The sequence below is a fragment of the Phoca vitulina genome, unplaced genomic scaffold (genome assembly GCF_004348235.1).
Source record: "Phoca vitulina isolate PV1807 unplaced genomic scaffold, GSC_HSeal_1.0 scaffold51, whole genome shotgun sequence".
Taxonomy (NCBI): domain Eukaryota; kingdom Metazoa; phylum Chordata; class Mammalia; order Carnivora; family Phocidae; genus Phoca; species Phoca vitulina.
Window position 1 is genome coordinate 1,114,909 of NW_022589754.1, and position 12,700 is coordinate 1,127,608.

The 12,700-nt window shown below is 34.8% G+C and overlaps 1 protein-coding gene across 1 annotated transcript in view; it reads left to right on the forward strand.

The window, feature by feature from the left end:
• POF1B (POF1B actin binding protein) overlaps positions 1 to 12,700 on the forward strand; it is a 98,816-nt gene that overhangs the window by 13,440 nt on the left and 72,676 nt on the right. The window contains exons 2-3 of the mRNA XM_032387910.1: positions 2,227 to 2,301; positions 4,457 to 4,537. Of these exons, the coding sequence (XP_032243801.1) occupies positions 2,227 to 2,301; positions 4,457 to 4,537 (156 nt within the window). The remainder of the gene's footprint in view (positions 1 to 2,226; positions 2,302 to 4,456; positions 4,538 to 12,700) is intronic.

Below are 12,700 nucleotides of genomic sequence, written 5' to 3' on the forward strand. Positions count from 1 at the left end.
ATTTATAACCATCATCCTGAGCTGAAGACCATATACCTGTTTGGCCTACAATCTTTAATTCACTGCATTTGTCTGAGGAATTCTCCTCAGCTGTAGCAGGATATCTGAGAACATATTCAAAGGCTGCCTTGATATATTAAGCTTGCAGTATTACTGCTGATGTACCAGGGAAAGGGAGGATGAAAATGTTACAAGCTGAACCAAAAGAAAAGCAAAAGAAAAACCACAACATGCAAAGTATTTGGCAATTTAAGAACAGCACAATACACCTCTATTATAGCTATACTTCCATATGAGTCTGCCAGTGTTTCCCTTGTAAGTCTGTGACTCTGTTTTTCAATAGCCTCCTTGTTCTAAAAAAAAAAAATATTTTTATTGTTGTGGGAATATATCGTGGAGTTCTGTCAATTGGTTGTAAATTACAGTAATGTATGAAGAGATTGAGTAATACTATCAACTATTTGCACACCAATGAAGCTACACAGTTTTGCTGATTTGGGAAAAAATGTAAAGAATGTCAGCATAATCTATAAAGTGACTTACCTAATCATTATTAAAAATCATACTCTCACTTTTATAGACCATTTTCTTTTAACATCAGAGCCTACTCTCTGAAATTTAACTAGAAGCAGATCAGGCAAACCATAATTAAAAGTCAGACTGAAGTAATCTCAAAGCAATAGTCTTTTTTTAAGTTTTTATTTTAATTCCAGTTTGTTAACATACAGGGTTATATTAGTTTCATTATATTAGTTTCATTAGTTTCATATATTAGTACAATATAGTGATTCAACAATTCCATACATCTCCCAGTGCTCATCACAAGCGCACTCCTTAATGCCCATCACCTATTTAACCCATTCCCCCACCTACCTTCCTTCTGGTAACCATTAGTTTGTTCTCTATCGTGAAGAAGCTCTTTCTTGGTTTGTCTCTCTCTCCCCCCCTTTGCTCATTTGTTTTGTTTCTTACACTTCACATATGAATGAAATCATATGATACTTGCCTTTCTCTGACTGATTTATTTCACTTAGCATTATACTCTTTAGCTCCATTCATGTTGTTGGAAATGACAAGATTTCATTCTTTTTATGGTTGAATAATACTCCATTGTGTATATATACCACATCTTCTTTATTCATTCATCAATCAGTGGGCACCTGGGTTGCTTCCAGGGCTTGGTGATTGTAAATAATGCTGCTATAAAAATAAGGGTGCATGTATCTCTTTGAATTAGTATTTTTGTATTTTTTGGATAAATATCCAGTAGTGCAATTGATTGCTGGATCATTGGGTATTTCTATTTTTAACTTTTTGAGGAACCTCCATACTGTTTTCCAGAGTAGCCATACCAGTTTGCATTTCCACCAACAGTGTAAGAGGTTACCCTTTCTCCACATCCTCAACAACATGTTGTTTCTTGTGTTTTTGATTTTGGTCATTCTGACAAGTGTGAAGTAATATCTCATTGTACTTTTGATTTGCATTTTCAGGGCAGTAGACTCAGTTGAGTTTTCTTTGTTTTTGTTTTTGTTTGTTTGTTTGTTTGTTTTTATTATGTTATGTTAGTCACCATACAGTACATCATTAGTTTTTTTTTTTTTTAAAGATTTTATTTATTTATTTGACAGAGAGAGACACAGTGAGAGCAGGATCACAAGCAGGGGGAGTGGGAGAGGGAGAAGCAGGCTTCCTGCTGAGCAGGGAGCCCGATGCGGGGCTCGATCCCAGGACCCTGGGATCATGACCTGAGCCGAAGGCAGACGCTTAACGACTGAGCCACCCAGGCGCCCCACATCATTAGTTTTTGATGTAGTGTTCCATGTGCCCTCCTTAATACCCATGGTTAGAAAATTCTTGTATTTGATGTTTTTGTGTTGATAAATTTTGCATCTTGTTAAATTGCAGACATATAATAACATTGGGATGTATATTAGCAGAGATCTCAAAAAGAAAAGAAGGATGTAACCTAGAAGTACAAGAAGAATGTGTTGGTATGAAAGTATTCTAGAAATTAGTTTATCATTAGTTTACTAGCAAAGCTGACAAGGGAATTCAGTAATGTGCTCTTTGGAGATCATCTAAGAAAACACTAAATAAAGTTCTTCTGACAAACTGGGTTATTATAAAATTAAAGGAAATAATACCTAAAGAAGGTAAGACATTCAAATAACACTGCTTAGTAACCATTTCTGAACACCTCCCCCCACCTTTTTTTCTCAACAGGAACGCCATTCTCCAAGTCTGAAAATATCTACTTGTCCCCCAAGCAGTGTATATATAACCCCAAATATTGAACAGGTAAAAGAAGTTATGGATTAGATTAGATTCTTTTATTTTTATGTAAACCTTGCTTATATGTTTAAGTAATCTTTAAGCCCTCCTAAGGCTTTACACATTTACAAAATGTCAGGAACACAAAACTAGAAAGGGGATTCTCACATATGGTAATCAGCTCAGCCCATTAAAGGAATGTGAAACAAGTGCTGAAACAAATGCTATGAACGGAGATTTTTCAGTTTCATTGTCTATTCAATCTGATTGCTTTTAGTTTGAGTGCAGTTTATTTTTAGTCAAGGATCTCCTAGTAATTATATATATTTTAGGGTCTTGATTTTAGCACAAATAAAGTACTTAGATCTTGGATTGAACAAGGACCTGACTTTGTGAGGGATAGTACTGTAAGTTTACATTCAGAAAGAATAGCTTATAGGGTCAGAACTAGCCCTTCTCAAAGGTACATGATTTGAAATACATGCAAGAATCTAGTTCCCTTAGCCTTTACAATTTAATAATCCCACGTTTAAGATTACCCTGGAGTCTAGGCATTATATGTCCAAAAGATACCTGTAATAATAATTAAATACCATATTATAAATATTTTATAAATATTTTATTATTTTAGAGAGACAGAGAGTAGGAGTGGGTAGGGGACAGGGAGTGGGGGAGAGAGAGAATCAGACTCCCTGCTGAGCACGGGGCTCTATGTGGGGCTTGATCCCAGGACCCTGAGATCATGACCTGAGCCGAAATCAAGTCGGTCACTTAAGCCACTGAGCCACCCAGACTCCCCTAGGGTCATGCATTTATTTAGTAAACATTTGCTGAGTGCTGACTATGTATCAAATATTGTATAAAGATGTATTAGACCCAATTACTATTCTCAAAGAGCTCACAGACTAGCATGGGTCACATACACAGCAAAACATAGGACAGTGGGATAAAGGCTACAACAGAGATAGAAATAGAGCCCTACAGGACCCTCAAGATAGGATTACCCCAGAAAAGTAAGTCCACTTAAATCACAGAGCTATTCACTACATTCAAATCCAGGCAACAAATTGCATTAGCTGTTATTTTTCATAATGAAGCCTTTAAAATTGGGTTTACCATGTTTTATTTCTGGTAATACAAATATATTTATTGTAGAGAATTTTGGAACCATAAAAAATGTAGAGAAGAAGAATAAAAATCACTCATGATTCCTTCCCTCACCCACAGATAGTATTATTAGCATTTTATGTTTTCTTCCATTCAAATAAAGAATTGAGATCATACCATATATGCAGTTTTATATCTTCATTTCTCACTTAACCTTATATAATATTATGAGCTTTTTTCATGTAAATTTGTATTACTCAGAATCATTATTTTAGTAGCTACATATTTCAGCCTATGGATGATTATTTAATCTTTCCCCTCTCCATAGGAAAGTGGTCCTATTAGTGTACCTTCATCAGTATTATTATTTAAAATTTTTTTCCAGCTAAAATATAGTACTTTTGTTATGTTTATTTGATTCTTAGTTTGGTTGAATACTTCTTGCTGTTTATTAACCATTTGTTTTTCTTCTTTTATAAATGTTCATGCCATTTGCTCATTTCTCTATTAGCATGAATTTTTTTCTTATTGAGGTATAAAAACTCTATATTAATGATATTGACTCTTTTTCCATCAAAAGTTTACAAATGACTTTATTCTAGTGTTTTGTCTCCATTTTAATGTTATTTATGGCCCTCTCCCACCATCACACTGAAGTAGTAAATGTTTAAGTACACACACACACACACACACGCAAACACAAATTTTTCTGTGTCGCCTTATATTTTTTAAAATATGAGATAATAAATATTAAGCTATATTTTCTTCTAATATTGTGGGGGCATTACAATGCAATGAATATGTTGAAACTCTCGTCAACTATAGCTTGGAATGTGTGATGAATTACCATGAAATGAGTATTTAATAGAAATACCTAGCACAGTGCTGAACACATAAACACATGCTTTCATATATGTTTCTAATACTAAAATTAACTAAAACCACAAATTCATATGTCATTATTTATGCAAATGACTTTTAAAATTTCACTCTGAAAATTGCTCCCTATTATTATTAATGGCTTCAAGGTCACTAAGCAACTATAATTATGTGCATCTTTTATCTTTCTTTACAGGAAGTCCATTCTCCAACAGTGAAAGTCACTGCATATCCACAGACTACTATTAGGAGATACATAGTACAAAATCCTGAACAGGTAAGCTATATCACACAAACTCTTGTCTCAACCTATATTCCTTAGAAGTTGATAGCTTAAATGAGAAGCGTGAGTCAGTTACCAGATCCCTAAAATCAGATCATTGGGAGTTTCTTCTGGTTATAAAGTTAATTTCTAATCATTAGTATAAAAAAAAAGTCATTTTTTAAATATTATTAAAGATTTTATTTTTTTATTTTTAATTTTTTTAGTGATTCATCAGTTGCATAACACCCAGTGCTCATTACATCAAGTGCCCTCCTTAGTGCCCATCACCCAATTACCCCTTCTACCAGCCCCTTCCCCTCCAGCAACTCTTAGTTTGTTTCTTAGAGTTACAGGTCTTATATGGTTTGCCTCCCTCTCTGTTTTTATCTTTTTTATTTTTCCTTCCTTTCCCCTATGCTCATCTGCTTTGTTTCTTAAATTCCACATATGAGTGAAGTCATATGGTATTTGTCTTTCTCTGACTGATTTCACTTAGCATAGTACACTCTAGCTCCACCCACATCATTGCAAATGGCAAGATTTCACTCTTTTTGATGGCTGAGTAATATTCCATTGCATATATGTACCACATCTTCTTTATCCATTCATCTGTCAATGGACTTCTGGGTTCTTTCATAGTTTGGCTATTGTGGACATTGCTGCTATAAACATTGGGGTGCATGTACCCCTTCGAATCACTAATTTAAAAAGTCATTTTTAATTCCAGACAACTATGTGCCCATATATTCTGATTTAGTGATGCAACACTTCCAAGCAGCATGGAAATTCTTAGGTTATAAAATCTTTCTACTTCTATAGCACCACCTTTGTACTACAAAGGATAAGAATTTGCATCCTTTGAACCAAAGGAAAAAGGGACAAAGTTCTTTCAGACTTCACATAAAAGCTATCAGCTGTTAGATCAGGGATTGGAGTCCTTAGTTTATTTAGATTTGCTATTGAGATATGGGCTAGGAAGAAGAAAATGAAAAATCAAAAGTTCATAAGTGTCTCCATGCCTTTATTGCCTATGCTGTGAACTTTTGTGCCTAGCAGTGAGCTCTTTTGAAAATTATAGTTATATTTTCTACTAAGATACATAACCTTGTATTTTACAAACTAGTATATTATTCTCTATTTCATTTTGAGGAGAAAATTAAGAAAACGTTTTCCCACAGTAAAAAGCCTTCCTCAACACACACAAAACCATCTATAGCCCTTCTTTAGGGGCAACAGGAGGTTCTATGGGGTTATAAGGACAAAGTTTCACAAATAGAAACAGTGTGCCAGAGATAATAATACAGCAATGCTTTGTGTTGCTCTTTATTTTATTTCTCCATGATTGCAGGAAAGAATCCTCCCATCTCTCACAAAATAAAATCAATTATTTGCTTCAGCTGTGGAAAGCAACGGATTAAATTAGGGTAACACATTTGATACTACTCTAGGTGCATGGGTGGGGAGTGCACTGTTTTTCTGTTATCTGTCCTCCTCTCTTCTTTCTTTGTTTATTTTAAAATCATTTTCTCATGTCTCTTCAGCTACAAAGGCAGTTAGTTGTGTATGTGTGCATGTGTGAACATATCTGCTTGCAAGCTCTGTGGTGGGGTTGATTATTTTGAACATTTGCTTCAGTTTTCACGTACCCATTGTAAATATCAAAAGAGAATGTGATTACACTAAAGCAGTTGCTTGAGCCTTCTTTTGCAGAATCAAATGTTTAAATAACAAATCCCAAAAGCATGTTGGGGAAGGGAGACATAAAGAGCTTGGGAGATGAGAGTGTGCATTTTTCTATGACATGGCCACTTTCCCCTTTCCCCTTCTTCTTCCCTCTTTCTCCTTTTCCTTTCTTTCACATACAAACTGGGGAATATGTTTACTGGGATGCATATTACACTTGATATCCCTGGCTTTCAAAGAATTAGTTCTTCTAGATAGCATTTTTTTTTTCATAATGTGAGAATTGCTGTGTTTACCTAGGATATATTCACAGAGTAATTTTTAAATATCAAATAATTTGGATTCCAACCCTCTTGGCCAGTGATTCTTATGTGACTTTGGATAAATTCTTAGTCTTAAGTTAATAGAGAAAAGGAAGAATTAATGTTTATTGGATATATGCTCCATGCTAGGAAATTTACATATTTTATCCCATTTAATCCTAAAAAGGTGAGAAAATAGAAGCACAAAGAAGTTATTTATTCAATGAAAATTTATCAGTTGTCTACTATGTACCAAAAATTGTTCCAAGAATTGGGGATAAGGTACTGAACAAAACAAAGTCCCAATCTTCTTGAAACTTAAGCTTTTAACTATCCTCAAACCATTCAGTTACAAAGTAACAGAGTGGGAACAGAAACTGAACAATGCCCATATGGAAAGATACATTTGCAAATTAAGGACAATTGAGGATGTAGGTGATTTAGGATCCAGAGACTCATCCACATACCGACTTCCCCCCATCATCCCCTGCGACAGTGTAATACAAAAGCAGAGAAATTAGAAGTATGTATGGAAATACATAACATATTTGTAACACTGAGCCTGCCAGTGTAAAGGCTTATTATTTTGGCTGTGTTCAACTGCAAAGAAGCAAATAGTTTCTTAGGGAAAAACCCCAGCAGGGGGTAATGATTATTTTAAAGCTTTTAACTCTTTCTATTATTGGAGGATAAAACAAATTTCTGCCCCTATGCTTTGTAAACAAAAATAATCTAACTGGTTTTGCAGAGCAGCTTGAAAATCCTATTTAGATATATTCCCCATTTTATTTATCTAAGTATGTGCATTTTTGTTTGTTCTTTTAAATCCCCCCAGGAGAAGATTCTGGCTTAATTACAATATTTATAACAAGCTGAGCCTCCTAAATGGCACCTTTATCCTCTTTCACCTCCCAGCTTATCTAATCTTCCCTTCTCCCTGTAATTAAACTGATCTCAATCTACTTTTCTTATTATGATTTCCTTCTACCTCTGTTCAGCCTTTTTAAAATTTTTGGTTGTTTGTGATCTCCTTTATTCTCCATTTATTGTCATTTTAGTCAAAGCATTTATGCATTCTGGTATATAACTTGACCTAGAAATGAAGAAAATATTTTTGTTCCATCAGTAGATAGAATCCAATTGCTATTAATCAGTTTTATTAATTTTCTAGTTGTGGAGCTCCTGCTATGGGGATGGAACTGTACAGCTTTCATACCGGTGGGGGGAAGGAAACAAGACATGGCTCCCATACAAAAGAGTTTACAGTTTCTCTTGGCAAGGGAAATAAGATATGTCCACAAATAGCTATGTAAAATATATGGTGGGGTGTATGATAGATGACACGAGAAAATTACAGATGAAGTCTTATTGAAGTTCCAGGGGTTGTAGATAACACATTCATTTGGGGGAATCAGAGAAGGATTTATTGTGGTATTTAAGGAATTATTACAGTTAACATTGTTGCCAGCATCATTTTACTAATGAGGAAACTGAAGGTTAAATAAGTGTGACTTGTTCAGGTCTTCTGACTCTAAATCTATTACTGTCTTTTCTGACAGTTATTCTGGGGGTAGTTTTGATAAGGTTTGATAACTTATGTTGAATATAGAGTTAAAAGAAGAAGAAAAGTGGGGCACCTGGGTGTCTAGTCAGTTAAGGGTCTGACTCTTGATTTTGGCTCAGGTCATGATCCCAGGATCCTAGGATGGAGCCCCACATCAGGCTCCACTCTCAGTGGGGAGTCTGCTTGAAGATTCTTTCTCTCCTTCTCCCTCTGCCCCTACCCCTACTCATGCTTTCTCTCTCTCTCTCTCAAATAAATAAAAATAAATCTGAGAAAAAAAAAGAAGAAAAAAAGTCAAATATGACCCTAAGCTCAGTTTGAGATACTGAGAGTATGGTAGCCCAATTAAGAAGTGAGGGGGAGCAAAAGTTCATTTGGAAAGGGGTAGATCATGAGATCTCTTTGAACCAGTAGTGTTGGAGGTACATGGAAGGGAAGATGACCACATGGACAGTTAAAAATGACCTGGAGGGGGCACCTGGGTGGCTCACTTGGTTAAGCGGCCAACTTTTGATTTTGGCTCAGGTTATGACCTCAGGGTCCTGGGATTGAGCCCCTGTCAGGCTCCATGCTCAGCAGGGAGTCTGCTTCAGGATTCTCTCTCTCCCTCTCCCTCTGCCCCTCCACCTGCTCATGCTCTCTCTCAAGGAAAAAAAAAAAAAAAAAGTAAATCTTTAAAAAAAAATGACCTTGAGGGGGTGACTAGGTGGCTCAGTTGGTTGAGTGTCTGACTTTTGATCTCAGCTCAGGTCTTGATCTCAGGGTCATGAGTTCAAGCCCCACACTGGGCTCCATGCTGGGTGTGGAACTTACTTAATAAAAAAAAATAATAACCTGGAGAAAGGTCACATTTGAGATAGAGACATGGGAGTTATTCCTTTGAAAGTTGTCATTGTAGCTGTGAGAATGAATGAGAAAACTGATGGGTAATGGAGAGGATTGAGGTACAGAACTTTGTGAAATGCCTAACTTAAGGAAACAGAAAGGAGCCACTTTCATGGGCAGAGGAATTGTCAGAAAGAAATGTGAACACAGAGTAACTGAAGCAAATAGAGAAAGGGGGAGGTCAACTGTCCCAAACAACCAAAAGGCCAAAGAGGATGAGGATGAGGTTTGAGAATAGAGAGTTTGACCATTATGTAATGGTGATATTTGAGAGTTTCCTTATACTTGTGGAATCAAAACCCAGATGTGCAAAGTTAATGGGTGAATAGATCAAGAAATGGAAGAAATAAATGAGGATTACCCTTCTAAGAAGGATATTGGTCAAAAGAAGGAAAGATGGGATAGTAGCTAAAGGAGAAAACAGAATCTTGGAGATCTAAGAGATTTATAGACAGAGGAAAAAGAACCAGTAGTAAGACTAAAGATGCCACAGAGAAAGGGGACAAATGGGACATGATTCTGGAAGAGACAAGAGGGGATAGGATTCCAGGTATAGAGAAGTGACTTCAACATAAAAGGAGGAGTTTTTCTTTCTTGGTAATGAGATGGAAGGAGCAGAAATTGAAGAGAGATTTTTGAGGTAGGGAGGAAAATGAAGGAATCTCATTGAATAGATCTTGGTTTTCTCAAGAAGAAGAAGGAGAATGAGGGAATGTGAGGATAGGGGATTGAGGAAATTGAAAAAAAATTGTAACCACAGTTAGAGAGAATTTGATAAACACAACTGTGACCATGAAGTTTAGAGAGGCTCTTAAAGTAAGATAACTTAAAGTTGTACTGAGCCAAATCAGCAAATATTTTCTTAACTTTCTCCAGCAAGGTTTCATGGCCTGGGAACAACAAAGTAGACGCTGGGGATTATGTACTTTGTTAGATGTGAGAACTACTGCCAGAGGTTCTAAAAGTAACAATTAGAATGATAAAATCAGCCATCTTTGAAGACACCTATTAATTTTTCGGGTGGATCTGGCACCAATTCAAATGTACAGATAAAAAAAATAAGCTGCCAAAATAGTAAAGCTGTCTAACAGCTCATTTGTGAAAAATCTAAGACTTCTAATTAAATTTACTTTGCTGATCTGTTTTACTAAGAATGATTTATTCAAATATAGTAAAATTTGGTTTTACCTTTTTAAACATTTTGGGAAAATAATAGTCCTCTAAATTTGGAAGTTTTTTTTTTTTTTTCAGTAAGTCATTTAAAATAATAAGTCCAACACACGTTTTGGAGAGAATCAACACTGTTAGGACCCAAACCATTTTTCTTCTTAAAAATAATAATGGTTCAGCATTTATAGTGAAAAAAGAGAAATTTTCTTTTGCTAACTTTGTTTTCCCCTGTTAGAAGGTGTTTATATCCTTAGGATAAACATTCATATCATCTCTTTTCATCCAGTCATCTGTTCATTCACTATGGGGTATTCAAGATGGATACAGTCCCTGCCTTCAATAAGCCTATTTTTGTATATACTTTACCTTGATATCTTAGAATAGTTCTAACAAGGTTCTCATTAACTTTTTAAATGCAGTATGGACTTAAAATATTATATGACTATATTATTAAACACCAATATCATTTGTACATTAAAATCACAGATTAAAGGTATTTTAAAATACATTATTTTACTTGATATAAAGTATTCTGCATTACTATCTCTGTGATAAGAAAACTAAGCCTCGGAGAAGGTAAATGACTTTCCTACATTTCCACAGCAAGTAGGTGATAGAGGCAGAACTGAATACAGGTTTTATGACTCCAGAATTTTTTTCCATTACACCTTCTTCCACTAATTTTAGTAGTCAGATCCCATGGATCTGTAGTAGTCCGAATCCAATCTGCTTTGGAATTCTCACCTGTTGACATCTGAAGCATTTATACTGTCACTCACCTTCCCACTGCTTTATGAAAATTTTTCTTCTTTTGATTTTTTTTCATTATTCCCTCCTGTTTCTCATATCTCTTAAGACTTATGTAGTTATGTCTTTGATTTTCACTTGCCTTTTCAGCAATTGCATGATTTTAACAAGATCTTCTAAACATATTATTCTGAAATCTAGAACTAGAACTGTAGCCATGAAATCTCTACTCACCTGTGCGCTGGACATCTATAACTTGAATGCCTTCCTGAACATTTTGATATAAGTCTCTTTGCTAATTATTTGCAATAATTTAACACATATTTAAGGGATAACTATGAACTATATATTTACTAAATGTTATGAGGAATAAAAACATGAATCAGACCTAGGTTTTTACCAGGAGCACATAAAATTCAATATGTGTCTCAACTTTTCTTGTTTTTGTTTTTGGCACCATTGGTTATGTAGTAGATTTCTCAGATTTAAGATCTTAGAGTCATCTTTGGAAAGTACTGTCCTTGATGATTTAGGATAATCTCTTTACTAGTCTTCTCACCTCTACTCTTTCCTTTCTCCAGCAAATCTTCCTGAAGTAGATTTATGTTCACCTCACATCCCTATTTAAAAGCATTCAAGGACTTCTCACTGCTTTCAGAACCAAACTTCTGTCTGCCATCTGTGTCCCTTACATATATCTTACACTTCTACAGTCTTGGTTTCATGACTTATTTTGTTTTCATTTGTAATACCATTTTCTTCCATCTCCTCATATGCAAAGCCCACCTTAACCTTTTCTCAAATGCCACCTGATCAAAGTAACCTACCTGAGCACCGCAGATGGAATTCAATTTTTCCTCTTCTGAATTTCATCCCATAAGTTATTTCTCTGAACCTCTTATAGGCACTTGCTTCTTTCTACCTTGTATTATAGATGTTTATGTTCATATATTATCTAGACCAGGGATCAGCAAAATTTTCCTATGAAAGGCAATATAGTAAATATTTTAGGTTTTGCTGTCACCATAGGGTTTTGGTCTTCTTTGTACTTACAGTCCTTTAAAAATCTAAATATCATTCTTAGCTCGAGGACATTATAAAAATAGGCTTTTGGCTATAGTTTGATAAATACTGATCAATATTCAGTCTTCCTGGTAATAATCTAAGTGTGATTCATGCCTTATAAAACTGAGCACTGGGTATTATACACAACTAATGAATTGTTGAACACTACAACAAAAGCTTATGATGTACTATATATTGGCTAATTGAACATAATAAAAAAAAGAATATCAAAATAGCAGAGTAAATTGGAAAATGAGGAAAAGAGATTTGTTTTAGTAAGAAAGTGTAGCCATTTTTTAAAACAGATCATTGATATCTAGTCTACATTTACATAAATGTGCATATTTCAGTCAAGTCACCTTTTATAATTTTAATCTTTACTATCACCAGTAATATGTAGTAAGCTAAAGTATATTGATATCGGTTATGTTGACATTAAATAGATATGATTACTATATTGTTACAGTTTGAAGTTATTGCACTGCTAGATTTATACATAATTGTTAAGTATTAAATATCTCAGTAAAACGCTTTAAAAAACTTAGCAAAGTGTATTGTGCATAGTAAGCTCTTAAACATGTGTTATATGACTGCAAATAACTACCAAAAAGGCTTTTTTTTTTCACTCAGACAAACAGACACAAAAGAGCTTCCAGAGGAATCTTTCTAAATATATCCACCTTTAGATTTAACAATTCATCAGCTAGCCAAATTTAATCACTTGCATATTTATTTCACCAAAAAATTCCAGGAACATTT